The 22,873-nt window shown below is 47.0% G+C and overlaps 1 protein-coding gene across 2 annotated transcripts; it reads right to left on the minus strand.

The window, feature by feature from the left end:
- Positions 1-593: 593 nt before the first annotated feature.
- On the minus strand, positions 594-16,473 carry GJA5 (gap junction protein alpha 5). Of its 2 annotated transcripts, XM_059929317.1 has the most exons (3): positions 16,373-16,473; positions 14,592-14,691; positions 594-3,731 (listed from the first exon to the last, which is right to left on the minus strand). In XM_059929317.1, the coding sequence occupies exon 3, from the start codon at positions 3,697-3,699 to the stop codon at positions 2,623-2,625; it is 1,077 nt and encodes a 358-aa protein (XP_059785300.1). In that variant the 5' UTR covers positions 3,700-3,731; positions 14,592-14,691; positions 16,373-16,473; the 3' UTR covers positions 594-2,622. The 2 variants fall into 2 exon arrangements, with proteins under 2 accessions (XP_059785300.1, XP_059785294.1); XM_059929311.1 differs by lacking the exon at positions 14,592-14,691.
- Between the last annotated feature and the right edge of the window lie 6,400 nt (positions 16,474-22,873).

Here is a 22,873-nt window from a genome sequence, read left to right on the forward strand (position 1 = left end):
AAACCTTAGACACTCTTTAAGGCTCAGGTCAGGTCTCTCCTCTTCTATGTAGTTTTTTCATATGTATCACTTCCTGGAGCCTTATAGTTCCTAGAATTGATAATCAATGAATTCCTATTTCATTCTATTCTAATTGTTTCCTCTATGTGGTTTAGTTGATCATCTTAGGTAGACTGTGAGCTCCATAAAGGCAAGTTCTGTAACCATGCCTCAACATCCCAGGTTTTCAAATACTATGTATTCAACATAGCAACAAAAATAATGAAGATAATAACAATAATAACCATTTAATGACAGACTATTATTTCCCAGGCACTCTGCTGTACTCTTTATAAATAGTATCTCATTTAACAACCTATGAGGTAGCTATTACTAGGTTCAGTTTACAGATGAGAAAACCAAGCTTCAGAGATTAAGTAGCTTGCTGGAGTCCAGCTGTAAATCAGCAGCTGGGATTTTCACGCTGGCATGTGTGATTCCAAATCTCTTTGCAATACTGATTGACTGATGACTGGCTCCAAGTGCTCCCCTCCCCCACCAAGTCTGCCATCCTTCTCTTGTAGTCACAGCATGAAAGGGACACAAAGGAGAGATAAATGTAGGGCCAGACTTTATTAGGACAAACTACACATATTATTTCCTTTTTCCTTCCTGAAAGCCCCATCATCAGGACTGATCTCACAGAATTTCTAATCCAGGAACATTCATTTCACAAAACAAACACACTTCAGAGATGGAAGGAAAGAGAGTCTTTTTTGCTTTGTTTTGGAGAGAGAGTCTTAATGCCAGTGCCAGAGAATAGATTAAAAGGTGTCCCCTCCAGGGATCTGGGATGACCAGTCATTCTTCCCTAAATGGCATCTCCGTCAGCTTCCTCCACCCCTCTACCCTCATCCTTCTCTCCACCCACCAATAACAACCAAGTATCAGCAGAGGGGCCCAGAGATGGGCAGGTGGGGCAGAGGCTGAGCCTCCTTCTGAGGCTTCAGCCTCCTCTGTCCCAACCTCTCAGACCTATCTATTTAGGTTAATGACACTGAAAACAGTGAGGCTCAGCCCCTCTGCCAGGCATCTGGAGGAAAGGGCAGGAAGACACAAGTGTCTCTAAGGCATGCTTTCCTTACTTCAGGACTTCCCTCCCCTTCACCCACCTTATCAGCATATACATACACACACAAACACACACATGCATCTTAAAAACTAACTGTCTCCCTGTAAGTTTCAGCATCCACTTCTGAGCATCCTTTACCTTCATCCAAAATGGCAACCACCTATTACAGATGGACTGAAGAGAGAAACCTGGCCAGTCCCTGGGAAGGCAGGGCTTTTCTGTAGTCCCCACTGCTTTTTTGGCAGTCTCATTAGGAGCACTGGGGAGATACAGGCATCTCTGTGCTCTTAAACAAGGGCCCTGCCAAGAGAGCTGGAGATTCCCTTTCTGCTTTCGTGCCCCTGCTAAATCCTCCAGGGAAAGAGAGATATGGGGGCCTCCATAGTTGTCATCACACCTCCTCTTGGCACTCTAAGTTGGCAGTCAGCAAGGGAAGCAAACAGGAGGGGAAAATCGTTTTCCAGTATTTTCTCTCCTTTTTCATTTTTATCTTCACAGCAGAATTATTTTTTTTTTCCCAAGGGGAATCTGAGAAGCACAATCCCCTCTTTGTTTTACTAAGACCTGGGGAAATTCCACTGGCCTCCATGGCTGGTGATCTGGTCAGAATGTGAGAGAGGACGATGGCTTCTTGGGCATTCTGGTCAATAAGGTTTTTAGGGGAGCACTGGATGGACCGCCAAGGGAGGACTGGAAGGGATGGTTTCTACCATCAGGTTGAACTGTAAAAGAGCTGCAGGTTGATATGTGGTGGCAGGAAAGCCAGTGGGGTCAGTGTGCACAGTGACTCCCGAGGAGAGCTTTTCACCCCCCTCCCCGGGCTGGCTGTACACCCTGGCAGAAGGAAAAGCTGCAACATCACCAAGGTGAGACATTTGCCAGAGGTGCATACCAAGGCACTTGTAAAGTTGAGGCTGCTGGTCGAGGTCTAAGGACCTCTTTTTAAGTAAGACTGGGTGGAGGGAGGGGCAGCCAAGGGCATCCCATGGCGACCTGACCACCACCCCAAGGTACGGTCCAAGGAGACAACAGATTCAAGAGCACATCTAATGCAAGTTCCTTGATTCATGCTTGTTGCTGGCCGGGAACTTTGGGCTCTTCCTTGCAGGAGGAAGGGTGATCGGGTCAAGGACGCCAGAGGGGCTTAGAGAATCCATCTGGTATGTGGCTGGTATGTAGACAGTCATCCTATCCCTCTGGCTGTCCCTCCCAGGTCAGATTTGCCATGGTCCCCGTCCCTTCCTCTATCCCATTCACTGAATAATATGAAAGGCTTCACTGAGGATTCTGAGTGGAGGGTGGTGGAGCCTGGGTAGGTAATCATGTCTCTTACTGCACCCACAAAGACCTGGTCATAGCTTCTGGAAAAAATGAGCAATGCCATTGAGATCCAGGGCCCAAACTGAGTAGAGCAGTGATGAGAACGAGAGAGATGGGGTCAGAAGGGACACACCTTCTCTCTCTGAGCCTCCTTTGTTCCCACCTGGTCCTGGTTCCACCACACTGGTGGGTCACACTGATAGGTCATCTGACCTGGCCTTGCTGCTGGCCTTGCTGAGACGGCGCTTGTCACTCTGGTAGCCATGGGGGAGGCGGTGACCTGGAGAGCCTTCATTGGGTACCTCAGGCTTCTGGGCATAACGGATATGAATGAAACCGTCTCCAGGAATCTGCTCCTGGCCTCGCACTTGCTCAGTGGCCAGGTTATCTGTGTTCTGCTGAGAGGCCATCTTGTTACTGAATGGATTGAAGAATTTCCCCCCGGGGCCATTCTCCAGGCACTGATTGAAGTCAGGGGGTGGTGTGCAGCTCTGGACTATGCGGGCAGAGGGACCAGGAAGCTGGCACTCAGCCATGCCCTGCTGTGACTTGACAAATCGCTGTCTGATCTTTTTCCAGCCCAGGTGGTAGAGTTCAACAAGGCTGAGGAAAAGGGACAGTCCGGCCACAGCCAGCATAAAGACAATGAAGACATTCTTCTCCGTGGGCCGGGACACATAACAGTTGACAGGATGGGGGCAGGGACTCCTGCGGCAGACATGCAGGGTGTCCAGGAAGATGCCGTAGAGGAGGTACTGGCCCACAATGAAGGCCACCTCCATGGTGGTGCGGATCAGGATGCTGCAGACGTAAGTGTTGAGCAGACTGCCCCGGAGGGGAATCCTTCCGTTCACTTCTTCCCAGCAGGACAGCTCCGTCTTCTCGGCCACTGGGTACTCGTAAGAGGCAGCGCCCCGAACCTCTTTGGCCCTCTCGCCCTCCCGTAGCTTCCGCTTCTCCTGCATGCGCACCGTGTGCACGGCGTGGCCCAAGTACACTAGAGACGGTGTGGAGACGAAGATGATCTGCAGCACCCAATAGCGAATGTGGGAGATAGGGAAGGCTTGGTCATAGCAGACGTTCTCGCAACCGGGCTGAATCGTATCGCACTGGAAATCAGCCTGCTCGTCCCCCCAGGAGGACTCGGCAGCCGTGCCCAGCACCAGCATGCGGAATATGAAGAGGACGGTGAGCCAGACCTTACCGATCACCGTGGAATGCTTGTGTGCTTCCTCCAGGAACTCTCCCAGGAAGCTCCAGTCACCCATCTTGGCTCAGCAGAAGACAGACGCCAAGACTCCTGCAAATGGGACAGAGAGAAAAACAGAGGGATGCTTTCTGCAAACATCTGGAAGGTCCAATCATGCTCTGTGATTCCACTGACCCATACCGATGCGTTCCTTAAGAGAGCGCAGCTTAGAAGTCAGATTCACCTCAAAAGCTCTCTTCCTCCTCCCCCACCCCAGCAAAAATGAAAGAGAACACTCAAAGTAGTCATGATAGCAAGATTAGAGCATGATTCCCACGCTTTAATGGATCTAGAAATCACCTGAGCTGTGTGTTATAATGTGGGTTCTGTGCTGTTACCTCCAGAGATTCTACTCCAGGAGGTCTGGGATGGCCCCCAGGAGTCTGGATTTGCAGCAAGCAGCCTAGGTTATTCTGAGGCAGGCAGTCCAAGGACCTCACCCGAGAAACACTGGAGTAGTGGAAAGGACACAGGACAGGAGCCTGCAAATGTGACTCTGGACATTTACCTCACTGAGTCTGTTTCCTTGTCTGTAAAATGGGACTAGCTACACCAGAGGATTTTGAGGGTTAAATGAGATGAGGTATGTGATATGCTGAAAATCATAATTCACGTGTTCCATATGTTTGAGCTGCTGTCAGGTGGAAAATATATATATATATATTTTTTCTGACTCCAGAGGCCAGAACTAGGTGGAAGAGAAAAAGGAGAAGGTGGGAGAGGCAAATTTGGCCCCTTAGGAGGCATTTTCTGTTTCTATTTCTATTTCAGTAACAATCAGAGCCATCCAGCATGGGCCAACTCTATCGGGAGGTGGCAAACAAAACCATTCAGAGGTTTCACAGGTTCCCCCAGCTGGTTAGCAGCTGGCAGTGTTGGTCTACACTTCACTGCAGTGCAGCCGTTCCAGCTGTACAGCTCAGCTCAGCTTGTCTTTCTGCAGACAGAAGGTACCCACACACAGACCTGCTCACCCACACATCCAGAATAAACGCCCCAAACCTTTAAGTCCCACACAGAACCTTCCCTCATCAGGTCCTGGCATGCTTCTTCAGCCTCATTTCCTGCCTATCCCCTTCAGTTGCCTTTGTTGCGTCCAGCATGCCAAGTCCTGGAAGGTTCCCAAATGCTCTCCTCTCAACCACCTCCTACATGCTCCCTCACGCCTAGCTGAATCCTATTTACCCTTCAAAACTTAACCCAGTCATTGCTTTCCCAGCCCTCCCTGCTTCCTCAAACTGGGCATCTTCAGCTCTGTGGTGGCCCTGGGGACACTCAGTCCTCTCCTAGCACTTGCCATCTTGTTTTGTGATCCTCTGCCTGTCTGTGTTCTTCCAGTAGGAGCTCCTTGAGAACAGGAATTCTCTTGTCCTCTGTACCATCATCACCCGGCCCAGAATGGGTACTTAGTAGATCTTAGTTGAGTGAATGAAGGAGGGGGTGGCAGGCACTGCTGTTTTCTACCCAGTGGCAAACCAATCCCCTGTTCCTTGCCGTGTCCCATAAGCAGGGTGAGAAGGCCAGCTATCACTTTCTCAGCCTCCACTGCAGTTAGTTCTGGTCTGTGAGGTGTGGGGAGAGTCTGATGTGGAAGGAGTGCTCTAGAAAATGTTTTTCCATCCCCCAGTAAATAGAGCCTCACTTGAAGTCCTCTTCACCCCCACGACTTCCTGCCTGTGGACAGTTTGTGTGAGTCAAGGTGCCTGAAGCTTCCCAGAGAATCTCAGAAATGCCAACCAGTGCCCTGAGGCTTCTGAATCAACTCTTGAATCTTCTACCTCCAGAATTCTTACTTGATGAACAATAAATGTCCTTATGGCTTAAGCCTTTAATCAACCAGTCCTAATCAACAGAATGACCAAAAAAGGGGGGGGGGGAATTGAAGGTAAATATTCTCTTCTTGGAATCTTAAAACCTCGGATTCTTATGGGACCTTAGAGGTTGTCAAGTTCAAACTTTAACCTTCACATCTTTGCTGCCAGTGTGCCCCTGATTCCTATCCTATCCCGGTTCCTATCTGTATGCATATGAGGAGGGACAGGGAGAGGTTCCATGTTTCACGGTCTAGGCTTTGGCTTCTGAGTTGATACCTTGACAGAGACAAGCCTCCAGGCTCTGTCTTCTCCCAGCCCTCCACTCCCCAACCCTGAGAGTACACAGAGTCCCTGGGAATGAGAGAGTCCGTGAGCAAGCGGAAAGGGCCTTATCTCTGTTCCCTTCCATATCAAAGACCCTTCCAAGTCTTGAGCCCTTTCCTCTGGTTTGTGATCAGACATTTGCCCTTTTCCTCACATGATGAAGGGCCCCCTCCATCGCCTCCAAAAGTGGAAAATTGTGGAGCGTTAGTCCAAAGGGAAAATGGCTGATTAGATAAGAGTCTGAATGGTCTGTGATCCCTTCTGGGCACGTGTACAGTGTTCAGCACCTTCAGGGTCATCAGCACACATGTGAAGGCCAGGATGTGGCGAGTGTCAGAGAGAAGGGAGGGAGAGAAGGGGAGAGAGGAGGAGCAAAAAGTGGGAAAAGACAAGGGGGAGTTGGAAATGGGAAAAAAGAGACCCTGTAACAGTTAAGGGAAGTCAATCTGGGGGTTAGCTAAATGGAGTTCAAATCCCTGTGAATATCTGCTGAGCTTGGAGAAGTTACTGGATCTGTGTCTCAATTTCCTCACCTGCGAAATGGATATACTATTATTTAGCTCATAGAGTATTATGAGGTGATATGTAGAAAGCACTTAGCACAGTGCTCAGAATATAAGAACTGAATAAAAGGTAGCCATTACTAGCAAGGAAAGTGGTGGGGAAGGACAGGAATAGGAGAAAGTGGAAAGTAGAGAGATGTGCATTACCAAGAAGAGAGAAACAGATGGAAGAGAAGAAGGGGAGAAAGCCAGAGGGAAAGAGAAATGGCAATCAAAAAGAAACAAAAAGAAAGAGAGAAACAAATGTTATATTCTTCCAGGATTTGGGGCAAGTTTTCCAAACTCTCCTCAATCCCTGAAGATTTTTCCCTTGATCTTCTGACTCTGTCACTCATTCCTTGCAAGTCCCCAAGGAAATATAAAAATAGCTCAAGGCAAAGAATGTGATGCTTTGGTCTAGTTCTGCCAAGAGGCTTGCCTGCTGACTGCCTCACTTGTAGTCCAAGGAGGCCCACCTGGAAGAAGTAAAACACAGGTACAAGAAAGGAACATCACAGAATATCAGAAAGACAGTCTTAGGATGCCTCATCGGGAGAGAACAAGAGAAACTAACCAGCTGGGGAGGTGTGGGCTAGGGCAGACCCCGTGGGCCCTGGCAGCAGTATATAAGGTGAAAAACCTCTCGTTTGTGACATCCTGGATGACTCAAACAAGGTCAGAGAAACTTAACATTGCTATCATGTACCAGCTGCTCAGCTTATAATATGAAAGGTCCCCGGCTGAAGTCAGTTTCCCAACACCTCTGGGTCCCTTTGGACCCCCGACAACCTCAGCCAAAGAAAGTTGTAGATTAGACCCTCATTGAGTTTTCTGGGTGTACAGCACATAAAACGCTTTGTAGATCATTATCCATTTCTTGGCAGGAAGTGTGTTAGGAGGGGCAAAGGCAGCTGCCCATGCCATGAATAAGTTCTGTCAAATAAAAATGGTAGTATACCCCACTGCTTTATCTGTGACCTTCACTGGCTTCCTACTGCTTATAAAGTCCAAACTATTTAACTTGCACTTGAGACCCTCCACAGCACAGCGTCATCCCATCTATTTCCGCTGTTCCCCTCACATACTCAGTACTTAAGCTACACAACTCCCCACACGTGTGTTCACGGCCCACGATTTCTCACCTCTTTATCTTGGCTCCTCATGTTCCCTCTGCCTACGATGTCCTTCCCTTTCGTTCATTCATTTAATAAGTTTGTTGAGTGGTTACCAGTTACCAGGTATCACGCAGTGATGATGGCACTGAAGATGCAGCAGTTAAAAAGACAAGCAAGGAGTCCCTGCCTTTACTGAGCTTAACTGCCTTTATTTCCCTTAATTAAGGAGAGAGAACAAACACACAATTGCAATAAAGCACGATGTGTGTTAACATTAGGGAGGCACAGGGGGCTATGGGAATGTAAGGCAGGTTGACTCCGGTTCAGGGTGGGGCCAGGGCCCTCCATAGAGCCCTGGGTAATTGAATTCTACAGCCCTTTGCAAGTGATGCAAGCTCTGAAGTCCCCAAGGAAAAGGGAGATGGTCCCTAGAACCTGGACAAGAACATCCCAATTCTGAACGTTCTTTACTCCAAGACCGTCCACATCCTGTTTCAATGTGTCATGTCCTGGGATAAAGCAAAAATTTTGGAGACGTCATGAGGGGACGTGTTTGGTAATAGTAACATTACACTTGGATAAGAGGGAAAGGGCCAAAGGAAGGTTTCTGTGCATAGTGAGCATGAATCATTTTATTCCTTTACTGCATGTATTATATGGCTAGAAATAAAATTCAGGGTCTACGTTCCCAATCCAGTGCTCCTCCTTGTGTAGGCACTGTTGCCGCCCTAGGCAGGCAATGTTTTTAAAGAAAACCAATTTAGAGCAACCCAAATTAACATGAACTCATAGCCAGCTCCTTTTCCTCTGACCCCACAGATCTAGGTGGAAATGGAGAAGTCTTCTCAGATTGCTCTCATCCCTCTTTGATGTCTCCCGAACTCTGAAGATGCTAAATTACCATCCAGCAGGCAGGATACATTCCCACACTGGGTTATATGCTGCCTTACACTTGTTCTCCAAAAACTTCTTGTCTATCAGCCAACCCGCAAGTATTTTTTCTGAGTCCCTACTATGTGTCTACTACTGTTCTGGGTACTGAAATAATACCTCACGGGTCCCAGGCCTGGCAAATACTAGGCACGCAATGGTATCTGTTGGATTAATAAACAAATCAAGCATGACTCCTGCCCTCAAGGACTTAACGGCTTTTTCCCTCAGATGGGTAGTAGACTTCTCAAAGTCAAAAGCCTGTCTTCTGCTTTGTATTCTTATCGCATTAGGTTTTCTCATTAGGTGCATAATAAATGCTTTCTTTTTTTTTTTTAATTAATTAATTAATTTATTTTTGGCTGTGTTGGGTCTTTGTTTCTGCGCGAGGGCTTTCTCTAGTTGCGGCAAGCGGGGGCCACTCTTCATCGCGGTGCGCGGGCCTCTCACTATCGTGGCGTCTCTTGTTGTGGAGCACAGGCTCCAGACGTGCAGGCTCAGTAGTTGTGGCTCACGGGCCTAGTTGCTCCACGGCATGTGGGATCTTCCCAGACCGGGGCTCGAACCCGTGTCCCCTGCATTAGCAGGCAGATTCTCAACCACTGCGTCACCAGAGAAGCCCATAAATGCTTTCTTAATGATTGAAAAAAAAAATGTTTGGTCTAGCAGTAAGATTGCATTACCTCTGACAAAGCCCCCAAATGGGGTGGGGACGTAAGGCACCGCGCTCGGTAGTCACCCTGCTCGTTGCAGTCCTTTACTAATGGCTGCAGCGTAAGCTAGACAGGCTGCAGGTGACAGGTGCGTCACCCAGCACACAGCTGAAACTGCACCCCTGTCTCTCCTGCCCAAGAAGGCATGTTGCAAGTGAGCAAGAAGCTACCATGGGGATGCCTTGAAAATTCTCTTCCTTCTGTTGATTCTAGTTCTGTCCTCTGAAACCAAATATAACAGCCCTTACAACATACTATTTGACAACAATTTCTGTGTCCCCCCAAGTCAGCAGCTGGGCCTTGGGTTAAATTGTAAAACCATTGGGATTTCACACACCTAAGGAGAATTATTTGCTCTGCTGACTGTGTATTATCTCTCCAACTCAACCCTGAGTCCTTGAAGACAAGCCCCATAACCATTCATCACTGGATCCTCCCCCTGAAATCGCCCTACCCTCTCTTCCCCCTTATTGCTTAATATCGTGCCCTGCACCTGATAGGTTGATTCGTGTACTTTTTAGAAACAACAGTGGATGAATGACAGCATTCAGGTCACTCAAAACACCTAATGCCACTAGAGGCACCTCCCTGGGAAGCTGGCCTAGGGACACCTGCGCAATGACTATGGTGACCAGGACACCAGGGAGAGAAAAGCCACTGAGCGGTCCTTCTGCCCATGAGAGAGTCCTCCACTTGGCTGAGCAGGGCTGAACAGGTCTAGAGCAGAGACTTGGTCACCATGGGCTATTCCTTCTCTGCCTCCCCCACAGATCACTGGGAAACTCACCCAAGTTTGTCAACATTAGATTTTAAGACCACTCTGCAGAGGCTGAGTCTAATTCTGGACAATGACACATGTACTGGATAGTATCTAACAGACCTCTGGTTCTCAATAAAGATTGTTATTCACAGTAATAACAACAATCCCCTGGGCCCGTGCTATAATTCCTCTCACCATACAGTGGAATGCGGCAAGGGCAGGGTTGACTTGCTTCCCAATGAAGAGAATTCTGTTGTGAAAGGACCCAAAGGGCCTCACTTAAAGGATGCCTTAGACACAGTATCATGTCAGTGCAGCTCAGTTCAGAAAGTGTTTATGAACCCCAATGCTACACCAGACATCAAAGGTGGCTTTATAAAGTGAAGTGCCAACTATAGCCATCATCTCGGAACTCTTTTGGAGCTTATTCATTAATGTACATTTTTCTAATTTTCCCTCACCCCAGTAGTTTCTCCCTACAATGGATATGTAGGGAGGATTACATGAGAGAGTGGTCTTGAGCCTCAGCTACCTCATTAATCTTTATTATCCTTCGAGATTCTCAGCTTCATTTGTTAGTTTACCCAGAGTTACACAAAAGAGAATTTGAATCTAGGTGATAATAATTATAAGAAAAGCTAACACTTATTGAGACCCTTCTATGTGCCAGACACTCTGCAAGTTTCTTGATATATATATTCTCATTTGATTCTCACAATAATTGGAGGAACTAGGGACTGGCCCCGTCCCCTTCTTACAAGGCTCAGAGACGGTGTTTTGAGCAAAATCGCTTGAGGATGACTTGCTAGTAAGTGGTGAAGTTGGCATCAAAGCCAGCTGTTGTCTTTCCTGACAGTGATGGCCCTGCCTTAAGAACTGTACTAGATTCTATCTAAATCGCCTTAAGTTCCTTTCTTTGAAAATCCTTACTCACCAAAGGCTGGCCTCTTTTACATAAGATAACTGCCACAGGGATATTTGTGAGATAACTGTTAGAATAGGGAGTGGATTTGTGCATGGTTAAGGGTAATTCTTACATTTAGAATTTTCATTCTTTTCCTGATTTAGGTTTGGGGTAGCTACTTCAACCAGATAGATGTATGATATACCTACAGCTACTGAGTTGGGCAGTGTGGGCAACTTTCTCAGAATGAGAAGTCCAGAGGGGGCCTGCACCCCTGAACCTTGACCACTAGAGAGGAGAGAGGGAGCTAGAGATGAGAGAGAGGGAAAAAGAGACAGATGGACAAGATTAACTATCACTTTAGTTTTCCTGCTCCTCCAGCCAAGGGCAGATAATTAACTCCTCTTTAAATTTAATTATTTGATTCTGGCAAAGAGAGAGTGGTCCACTCAGAGATCCTGCTGGCCGACAGTTGTTTCAAAGCCAAGGAGGTAGAAGGGAGCAGGCAAAGTAGAGAAAGAGAATTATGCTAGGATAAGTAATTTTCTTCTTAAAAAGTTAGAAGGAGACATATTTACAAGGAATGGATGGGAGGGGCTGGCAAATGGAGATATTCAAATACAATGAAATATCAGGAGGTCTTTATAAATTACCGGAAGGGGTTGATTAATACCTATGAAGTTATTAATGAAAATTATGTTTATGAAATGCTTTATTATTTCCAACATCTTGTCATTGATTCATAGTACAGTAGAGCTAAAAGGAATCTAGGGATCAATCGAACTCAACCCCTTATTTCTGTACAAGATGAAGACAAGGGTCCAGGGAAGTTAAGTAATCATAATAACAGATATCACTAAGTTGAGTGTTTTCCATGTGTGAAGCATTTTACAACTATACTTTCTAACCCTTACATGACATTAACATTACTTTCTAACCGTTACTTCAGCCCTGCTGGGAAAGCAGTATTATTCCATTTTACAGCCGAGAAAACTGAGACTCAGAATTTAAGTAACATGTACGGAGTCACACAAGTAGCAAATGCTGCATCAGGGACTTGAACCCGGTCTGCCTGGCTCCTGCCTTTCTCTCTGTGTCTCTTAAAGGGAAAGGAAAGCAAAGAGGCCCTAGGACTGATAGGACTGACAGCTGGTGACAAACCTGTGACCAGAGCTCCAGTGTCTTAACTCCCCAAGCAGATCTTTTCCCGTAAGAGGCCCAGGGTTTTTCCTTTTAGCCTCTGGCTTGTTGACTGGCCATCCCTTGCATAAGCTGTTCCTAGAATTGATGACCACGTGGAGGCCCTCAGCCCAGAGTGGTCAGGATTCCCAGACTCTTCAGCATCTGCCACCATTTGGCCAGAATTCACATATAGAAAGTTATTTCCTTTTTTAGCCAGTAAGTGTTCTTGGCTGCGGCAGTGTCGACTGCCGGGTTCTTGGCTGGCCAAACAGCAGGCTCTGGTGTTCCATTGATGTCAGGTCGTAACAAGAGCAATGGGAACAGAAAGAGTTAGGTGGTGGGACTCGTGGTTCCTAGGAAGAGTGGGATTCGAACCTTGCTTCCATCACCCTCTAGTTGTGTGACCTCAGGCAAGTAACATAACCTCTCAGTTTCCTCTTCATCTGAAAAAAGGGGAATGTTTACTCATGGGGATTAAACAATGTGTGAATAAGTGGAAACATCTAGAACAGTAATTGGCACATAGTAGACACTCAATAATGTTAGTTCCTTGTTTTCTTTTCTGCCATTTCCAGTAAAAACTCCTCTCAAACTTGACCCAACTAGTCAACTTGATGCAGCATTTGACATGCAGCAGGCCGGTTAGTGGCACACAGCAAGGACGCCCTATGTGCCACCAAGTGGGGGAGGGTGACTATCAGAGGTGGGGAAAACATGGGCAATGGGAAGGATATTAATTTAACTCTAAATCAGTTATTTCATTAGGTGGAAAGAAGAGAGGCGGGGTGGAGAGGAAGGGAGGTATAGAGTCCCACTCCAATCAGGCCCCTCGTGTTCTCGTAATTGGTCGAGCCTGCCCCCAAACTTTTCTTTAACTCGAGCTTTGGGGCCTGGAGATGGACTCCACGTGAGTCCATACTATAAAACATGTGCTTCATATAATTCCCTCCTTCTGAGGAGCTGCAGCACTTTGGAACCTGATCACCAATCCAAAGGCATGTCCACCTGTGTAGGTTTGAAGCTGGCTCAGTTCTACTTGAAAGAGAAATAGGAGGTTGTCTACTCTGTGATCTGAGGAGAATAGGCATCCTGACCCCTAAACACACCTGCCCTCTCCCGAAGTCCTGAATCATGAAGATGCCAGGTTGGATTAAGATTCTCGAAGTCCTCTGTGGACAAGAGCCTCAGAAGAGAGGCTCTTTCTGGTTCCAGCTATTTCTTTGTGACTCTAGTCAAGACATTCCCCCTCCCTGAGCCTGAGTTCACTCATGGGTAAAACTAAGTGGTTGAGCTGAATGGTTGCTAAGGCCTTTTCCAGCTCTAAGTTAGAACGTCTGGGGAGTTTGTGACTTGCCCAGTTGCGATAGTATGGCGAATTTGTGGCAAAGCCAAGAGGCGAATCCAGATATTCTGACTCCCAACTTAGAGGTCAGCAAAAGTCAACCCAGAAAAAAAATCTGTGGTCATAAAAACCAAGCAGTACCTTCTCAGGATTTCATGTCATGGTGAGCCTTCACTGTGGAAAGGCCTTTGCATCAAATGAGACTCAATTCAAAGAGACTTGGACTGAGCACCAGGTGACCTGGATTCCACTCTATTGTTCTGTTGTTCGTTGAGCACTTACTATGTGGTAGCCATTTAAAATACATTATTTTATTTAATCTTCAGAAAAACCTTACAAGGAAATTATTTATTATTAACCTCTTTGACAGATGAAGAAACTGAGGATTGGAGACATTAAATAATTTTCCCAAGGTTTACACAGCTGAAATTCTAACCCAAATGTGATTCCAGATGCCTAGGCCTTTCCTTCTGCCTTACCCCTGAATCAGATAAACTCTAAGATCCCTCTGTGTTATTTCAATACCTCTGAATCTGAGACCTCCTGACCCCCTTTCCTTATGAAGGGGGGTGGATTATTGAAGGCTGAATTTTTCTTCCCCATGATTTGCTAACATGTCAGAAACAATTGATTCACAAAGTGGCATCAAGCTGTCATTTGCCAGGAGCCAGCAGCTTCTGACTGTAGAAAGGAAGTCACCTTCCTTCCTAGGAGAACTGAAGCTTTCCTGGGAAAGTGGGCATCTCTCCCCTTCAGTCAGTTCAATCCTGGAGCCCAGAGAGGAACCAGTTCAAACAGAGAGTTGCTGGACTCCCCGGTGGGGGAGATCTTTCCTGGGACAGAAGGCAGAGCCTGGGCCTTGGGTCTCCCTGGCCCTGAGGACTGCAGGTCTTCTAATTCCTGTCCTGACTGATCCACACAGACAGGCTCCCTGCCCTGTGTTAACTGGCTGGGCCCAGAGGGGGGATCAGCCAGGACCCAAGAGGCCAGGCTGCCCTGTGATAGCCCGGCTGGCTGCGAGAGCCCAGAACCCTCCGCTGCATGTGCCCCCCACCAGCCGGCGGAGATGAGGACGAGCAGGTGGGCAGGTGGTGTCACTGCCAGGAAGCAGGATTATAGAGATGCTGCCATGCAAGAAGCAGGGAGGTTTGGGGAGAAATGGAGGCTCAGAAAACACAGCCAAGGATGGAAGGCAGAAGAGCGCTAGCTGTGAGTGAACAGAGCGGGATGTTCTCCCAGCTGAACTGGCCCTGACTCACTGTGTCGTCTCCAGCAAGTCACTTGCCTTTTCTGGGCCTTGTTTTCCTTATTTGTCAAAGAAGAAGTTGACTGGCAATCTAGGAGACCTCTTCCAGCTCTAATGGCCTAGGACTTTAGACCAGTACCTGGCAGGGGAACAGGAGCGAGGCAGTTAGGGGACAAGAACAATAGCCAGTCTCAACAGCCCAGCAAGAACATCTCTGGGGTTCCAAGCCAGCGGCCAAGCTGGGCAACACAGCTGTGTTACTGCCATGGGGCTCTGAACTTCACGAGTCTGGGGGAGGGGATGCGCTGAGGGTGCCAGTTTGGAAGCCGGGAAACACACGTCCCGGTACTGCCTGCCATATGCCCAGTGGTCACCGGAGCTGCTCTACAGCTGCTGAGTGAGGAAAAGGCTTGGAGGGTCAGCGAGGGGAGAAGGTTCCGGACAGCAACGCCACCGCGGGGAACCTGGCCGGAGGGTGGAGAGAGCTGTCCCGCGAGAACAGGGTCTGGGCTGGGCTGTGACTCCAGGGTTAGTGGGTGGAAGAGATGGAGACCACTTGGCCTGATGATGTGAGAGTTAGGCTAGGATGCTTCTAAAGACCAGCTTGTGTCCCCAGCCGTGAACCCACCACCCCAGGCAGATGGGGGTGGCCTTGGTCTCTTCTCTGTTCAGTGTCACTGGCTTCCTCCCAGGCCTCCCGACTCCCTGCCCGGTGCCCCTCATGCTGCCCTTCCTTCTCTTAGGCCAGTCGGAGCCGGTGTGCCAGAGCTGTGCTCAGGAGACAGCCCAGTGAGATGCTGAGGAGTCAGAAGCAGAAACTCCTCCATCATGACAGGATACGGAGAGGGGGGACGAAGGAAAAACTGAACAAAGGCACAGTAAGGATGTAAAATCCTGTGTCAGCCTTCCCTTTTGTAGTGGTTCTGAGGTGCATGTGAGCTAAGGAATCTCAGCCTTGGACAGTGTTACTGCTGAAGGGAACCAGAGGGATCCTGCTACTTCAAACCTTTCATTTTATAGATGAGGAAACTGAGGCCCAGAAGGGGAAACTGTCTGGCCCAAGGTCACACAGCCCCTCAGTGAACCAGAGCCCAGGTCTCTTGGGCCCTGAGTCCGGGCTCCTTTACCACATGCTTGGAAGGGAGATCAAGGGGCTGTCAGGAACCTTCCTGCCCTGCGCCCAGGAGGAAAGGAGACCTTCCGGTGGGCACCTCTCCCCGGCTTCCTCTCCGGGTCTCACCAGCCTCTTTCCTCCAACAGCAAGTGACCAGATTGCTCACAATGGACAGCGGGGACATGATACTCCGCAGGAAACTAAGCAGGGAATATTTTTAAACCATCCAACATGCCCTAGGGGGAAAAAAATCAAAACACTTTCCTAGATGCTGTGGAAAGCATTTCAAAAAGAATTCCAAGCCTAGAGGAAGCATGGTAAAACAGCGATGGCTTGGGTTTTTAAAGGGCCAATTACAATCTTCACAAAAGTGCCTGGAAATGACCTGGTGTCCTGCTTGTAAGATGCCCCTAGAGCATGGCGCATCTGTGAGAGGTAGATGGACGGCAAAGGCCCTCCACTTGCATTTCTACAGCTCCTTCTAAATCGAGTAAGTGATTTATCTGCTGCTTCATAAGCTGTTCTCTTTAATATACCCAAAGCTCACCATCACAGGGACTGGTGAGAGGGGTAGGGAGGAAACCCACAGGTGCAGAGAGAGAGCTTTGCTGTGATCCAGCAACAAGGCTGGAGATTGAAGGCTCTCTCTCTGCCTCTCTCCCATCAACTGGTAGTTTTATCTCTTAAAATTCAAGTTTCCCCTTACCTTCCTCTTTTCCTCCTGTCTGGAATTCCAGTTGGCTTCTTGGTTCTCTGGCCGCCTCTCCCCCGCTGCCCACTCTTCCTTGCTCTCCAGCCTGTCGGTCGTTCCCCTCCCACCCTCTTTTTAATCGCTATCTGTCACCCTCCCTCCGCCCACTTCTTCCTACTCTTTCTCTCTCCTCCCCCTTCCCCCTCGAGATCCCTCCCTCCCCTCTCTCTCTTGTGCTCCTAGAATCTTTGCTCATTTAAAAAGTTTTCTCCCCTCTACCTCCTTGCAGCCTCTCCTCACCGCGTTCTCCCCAGAAGGAGACTGAGCCCTCCTCCTCCTCCCCCTCTGCCCTGCCCCTGTCATTGTCGCCACAGTCCTCGAGCTGGCCCCCTCTCCCTCCGGCTGGTGGTGCACCACCTCCCTAGCCTTTGCCTGCTCACCCTCTGCCGGGCCACTTTCCTGGGGCGTCAGCGGGAAAACTGGCACTACCCTGGAGATCCCTCTTCCCCATCCTTTTCCTGTCGTCAGAAAAAAAGAGTGCCCATTCACAGAGCAGGTCTTTTGGGGAACCTCTACTATGCCCACACGAGTGAGCTGAGGCTCACAAATCACAAGCACCCACACCCAGAATAGACACCAGAGGTAACCTGAATGCTCAAGAGGGCAGGGAGAGGGCATCTCCACTGCCCAGGACTACTTTCTCCTTCTCCTCTAATGAAAAGAGAGTGCTTTCTATGTGCCAGGCACTGGGCTAGGGGTGAGAGAGATATGGATATAGATATAGATATAATATTTTTATTTCACTGAATCATTCCAATGTCCAGTTCTCAAGGTAGACATTTCTACATTTCACATTTGAGGAAACTGAGGTTCAGAGAAATCGTGATCATGGTAACATGATCATGGTGACCCAGTTAGTAAACGGGAGAGTCCAGATTAGAAGTTTTAACCAATGCCGAAAGTCACCTCTTTGCTCTTTCCACAAAAGCATATAGGCCTCCAAGCTGGAACTGAGCTGACGGAAGTAAGGCTGTCTCTTATTCAATCACATGCCACAGGTGGGCAAATTTGGAAACTGTGAGGCATCTCTACCCTCAAGCTCCCCTCATTCTCAACTCCTTTCCTCAACTCCTCAACTTATGTGCTTAGCCATGGACCCAGTTAGACTGTGATAAAAGTCAGCAACAGAGATGACCACGAGCGGACTGAAATCAGACAAACCAATGACCAAGAGCCCACAGATTGTGAGAGCTGGAAGAAAACCCCAGAGATCATCTGGGACAGCCAGGAAAACTGAGGCCCAAAGACTTAAGGCCACTTGTCAATGTCACACATAGTACATGGCAGAGGCAGGACCAGAACCCAGGTCCATTCCTTTGCTCCACATCATCACGTTCACATATATTCACAAATATTCCAACAGTCTGCAAAACTTTGTTTCTTTAGTGGGTGATATTTTTCATGGGTGAATAAGCTTGGGGTCAGCAAGAGGGGAAAGAACATGGGGCCAAATTTCCTGTGTCTAGGGAGACAGCAGCCCTGCTGAAAACAAACTCAAGATTCTTGATTCCTTAGCCAGAGTTTCCCCACCTTTTTTCCTATGTAGCTTCAGAGCAGATGCTGGTGCCAGACTGTCTGGGTTTGAATCCTGTCTCTACCACTTACCAGCTATGTAACAGTGGGCAAGTTAGCACAAACTCTATGCCTCTTAGTTCCCTCAACTGTAAATTAGGGATAATAATAACTACCTCCTAGGGTCATCATGAGGACTAATGCAGATGTGTAAGGCACCTGGAACAATGTCTGGTACATGGTAAGTGTTGTGGCTGTGACTGCAAAATACAATACAATACAATACAATACAATGCAATGCAATGCAATGCAATACAATACAATGCAATGCCTGCCTCCTCCTGCCTGTACTTGCCATAGCTGGTGCAAACTCCTGGGATAGAATTCAACATGGGAAACATAGGGAGCCCTGGTGATATCCAGTTTCCTCTCCAAAGCAGAGATTTTCACCACGCTATGGCTTTGTCCTTACATCTCAGTCACTCTAAAAGGCTGCGGGTTCCTGGGAATACCTTATTGTCTTCAGCCAGGAGATGGCCAGTTAAAGAATCCGTAAGTCTCAATTGAAGGATAATCTGAGAGTGGGGAAGTTTTAGTGGAGTATTAACTCCTAGATCATCAGCTGTCAAAGGAGGGTCCAGCTGAGGGCGTGGCTGAAGATGAAGGGAGAATGCCATTTTCCTCTGAGTGCCCAGAAGGGAAGAATTGCCGAGATGTAGGTACACCCAAGATCCTGGAGCAAGTACAGGGCACAGAAAATAAATGTTTCCACTCTGCTTAGCAGGTAGAGAATAAGACAGTGAAGAAACTGGATGGGTTGCTAGAGGTGATCCAGGAAGTCCAAGTAAGTGCTGAGAGAAGACTGAGTTCTTGAACTCAGATCATCCCAACTCAACGAAGTCGAGCAGCCCTCCAGCCAGGTACTCTGCTCAAGATGGCATCTAGGACAGAACGTATTTTATGGCCCAAAGCTAAGCTGCTTTGGCAAGGTCTTCAGAACTCTGGTTTATTCCTCACCATAAGGCCTCTGACAAAAGTTGGGAAACTTTTGTCATTTGGGCTATAGATCCAAGGTGATTGTCTAAAGGGGCTGAATCTGGCTATCACCACATATTAAAAAGGATGCCATGAGCAGATGCCTGATGCCCCAGAAAAGAAGGTGTAGGCAAAGAGCCAGGGGTGGGCACGGAGGTTCTGTCATGTCCTCCCCTTCATTCTCATGTTCAGCTTAAGAAAGGGTCTTAGGGGTGCCAAGGTCTGTGTTCCACTCATTAAAAAATATGGAGAACTCAGAGGATTTAGAGAGGAAGCCAAAATCTGGTCAAAGAATACCTGTAAGGAAAGCTGTAGAAGTGAGATGGCAAAATGGACTTCATTCTACGTTCACCATATGCTAGACTTTGTGCTAGGCACACTTCACATTATTGTACTTGGAGAGGAAAAGACAGAAAGATGACCTTCTAAAGCTCACTTGAACCATCCATCAGGGTCTCCTGGATAAGAATTCATTGGCCACTCCTATGGGCCCAGCTTATGCTAAGTGGGAGGCAAGACCATTCCTTGTCCACAGGAAGCTGACATTCTAGTTGCAGAGAAGAGCTATTCAGACAAAACAATTAGTATAAATGACAGTATCTACATGTATTTGTCCTCAATGCATAATGATGTAATAAACTGTTAAATTATGTAAGGAAAAGTCATTTGGAAAACAGATTCATATAGAGCAATGTCTTTGCTGTGCTGTAATGAAGGGGAAAGGGAAAGGCACATTTACTGAAGGCCTTCTATGTACCAGGCATTCTCACCTCACAACACTGCAAGTTAGATACTATGTTATTATTTCCATTCTACAGAAAATAAAATTCAGACTCAGAGAAGTTTAGCAACTTGCCCAAGATTATTCAGTTAATAGGTGGAGAAAAGGTCTGCCTGATGCTAAAGGCCAGGCACTTTCTCCCCATGGCTGTAGAGGAAATTCTCATGAAACCCGTTTATCTGGTCAGAGAGGGGAGCACAGGGCCCTCCAGCTGGGAGCAAACAGGCCTGCAGATGGCACAAGAAGCCCTAGCAGGAGAGATTGTCTTTGACCATGACTGTGAGGGTGGTCCTGCATCATCTGAGATTTCCAGGAAGAGACACAGTCACCTTTTCTACGAGTCTTTTAAAGGTGGCATTTTGAAAAGTGCATCTTTTTTGCATCTCCTTATAGACAAGAGGGCAAGTGAACAAACCTTTCAATGTCTCTTCTAGCCAATGAATCTCTGACTCTATGAGTTTCCTTCCCAAGACGCTGAGGTCCAGATGTTTAAAGAGCCACTTCCCTTAGTGCTACAGGATAAAGCATGCAAATAAGTTCTGCCAGCATCTACATGCGAGAGTGATGAGTCCCCCCAACCCCTGCCTCATTGGAGGGCATAAATGGGTAATTGGAGCCCTGGTATGTGGGCTGAGGTCACACTTTTCTGCCAGTGGAGATTCAGACACCACAAGCATAAGCTGTCCCCTTTAAGACTTTTACTTTCCAGATAGTGGCTAAAATGGGCAAGAACACCCTGTTCCAAGAAGTAGAAAGCAAAAGAAACACAGACTTCCTTGCCCCTGGTACTCTGGCCTATGAACCTACTCTCCACACATCTCTAGTTTTAGCCCCAAAGAAAAGGTCTAAGTCACATCCATACCTCTTCTTGGACTTAAAGCAGATGGGACCTTTTGGGTTCACAAATTGAACTCTGTGGTGGGCTTGGGCCTGCAGCCTCCATGGAAATGAGAAGAGGAGGAGGAGGAGGGGGAATCCAGTATCAGCCAAGCCTGATTCTCTCCCACTGAAGTCAGGACATGAAGGCAACAGCTGGATGCAGCCTCACTGGGGCTCTGTGAGTACCAGGTCCAAGGATTGCGTCCTATGACAAAAATTGGGACCTTCCTCTGGGAAATCTTAGAATGACATTTGCCCTCTAGATCTGAACAGAAGTCCTTGAAAGCAAGAAGACTGGGAGTCTTGTGATATTTTAGTTGAATTATAAGCAGTGACTAGAGTGTGCAGTGTATACTCGGAGCCCACCTCTTTCCCTTCTAACAAATGATGCATCCTTGGTCTACCCCCACCTACCCGCCTCACAAGGACTAAAAAGGGTTTGCTTCACCTTTATTTTGAAAGATGTTTTCAGTCAAGTCCAAGATATGGTGCTAGGTGATCTATTGGTAAGTCTCTTAAAATACAAAGTCAAGAAACGTTCCGTCAAATATGCCATTAACACAAGTGCCCTGAGACAAATCACTCCAAAGTAAAGGTATTTCCTTCCATGTAAAATAGAGATACAATACCCCAAGCCTGTCTTAATAATTTAGCCAATAACATTCAAAACCGAATTTAAGAGCAAAAGTTTTACATCTCCTCCCAAATTAGTGTCTAGATTCTGCTCTGGCTCCTGGGGTCAAGTTATTAAAGAGGAATAGAGGCATTTAGAAGATTAAGACTATTCCCTGTTTTGTTTTGTTTTGTTTTCCCCAAAGGTTAGTCTCACATTCAGTCAGCTAAATACTCAAGGTAGAATAGACAGAACTTGGGGCAAAAAAACTTGTGGTTAGAGTGCTTGGGTTCAGATCTCGACTCCATTCAGCAGCCGTGGGACCTCTTTTGCCATGTGGGGACCCATTTGGAACCTCAAAGTTGGTATGAAGATTATTTTAAGTTGAAGACATTTGAGATTCATCAAAGACAGAAAGAAGCCTTCTTGGAGCTTCCCTTCTTATCTGACTAGAAGCAGCAACTTCTGGGAAATGAGGCTACTATAAATCCCCTCTCCAGGGGACTTTCATGGCCATGAAGAAGATGGAAGGACCACCCTACTTGCATAAACGAACATTATCAGGGAGTTTCATGGCCATGAAGAAGATGGAAAGACCACTCTACTTGCATAAACAAACATTATCACAAAGTTTCTTTTTTTTTTAAACCTCTTGTTGGTTTTTTTAAAATATTTATTTATTTATTTTTATTTATTTATTTATTTGGTTGCGCTGGGTCTTAGTTGAGGTTGGTGGGCTCCTTAGTTGTGGTATGCAAACTCTTAGTTGCAGCATGTGGGATCTAGTTCCCTGACCAGAGATGGAACCCAGGCCCCCTGCATTGGGAGTGCAGAGTCTTAACCACTGCGCCACCAGGGAAGTCCCTAATCACAAACTTTCTTATCTCCCATTTGGTCTCCTAAAAACCTATTTGTCGTTTCTAAAGAAACCTATTTATTCCTCCGGTAGAGGTCTTTACTCCACCCCTCTCTTCCCTAAATTAAACATATAAGCCTCTAACTTTAACCATTTAGTGAGCTAACTACTTTTGTTAGCTCCCCTATGCATATGAAAAAAATCACTTTTTCTGCTCTTAGTCTCTTTTGTGAGTTTAATTCACATGCCCCCAAATTACTGAACCTAAAGGACAGAGGACAATTTTTTTTTCTCCTTGACAGCCACATCTGGCTCACTTTTAAAGTAAGGATAATGCTAGTATCTACCAAACTTATAGATTAGTTATGAAGATCAAATGAGATGTATATCATGTTTGACATATAGTGAGTGCTAAATAAATATTCTCTCTCACACATATAGAATACATAGAGAGAGGTAGACAGATTGATAGATAAATAGATATAGATAGATACATACAAACATACAGCATACTATGAATCATGTGTCCTGAAGATGAAAATTAAATTATAGGTGGGAGACTACTTTGTAAAGAGATAAAAGATTAACAGTGGAACATGGTGTTATCACTATTATAATAGTTATAACTATTATGGCCACCTTTAAGCAAGGCCACCAGATATGGCCATGCAGGTTGTGCACGGCGCACATCCAAAAGTGCCATTCACATGTTACCTTCCCTTTGTCCCCGAGAGCACGTGACAACTGCTTTCCAGGCAGACTTGTACTTCCCTCACAGCA

This window comes from Balaenoptera ricei, chromosome 1, assembly GCF_028023285.1.
Source record: "Balaenoptera ricei isolate mBalRic1 chromosome 1, mBalRic1.hap2, whole genome shotgun sequence".
NCBI classification, from domain to species: domain Eukaryota; kingdom Metazoa; phylum Chordata; class Mammalia; order Artiodactyla; family Balaenopteridae; genus Balaenoptera; species Balaenoptera ricei.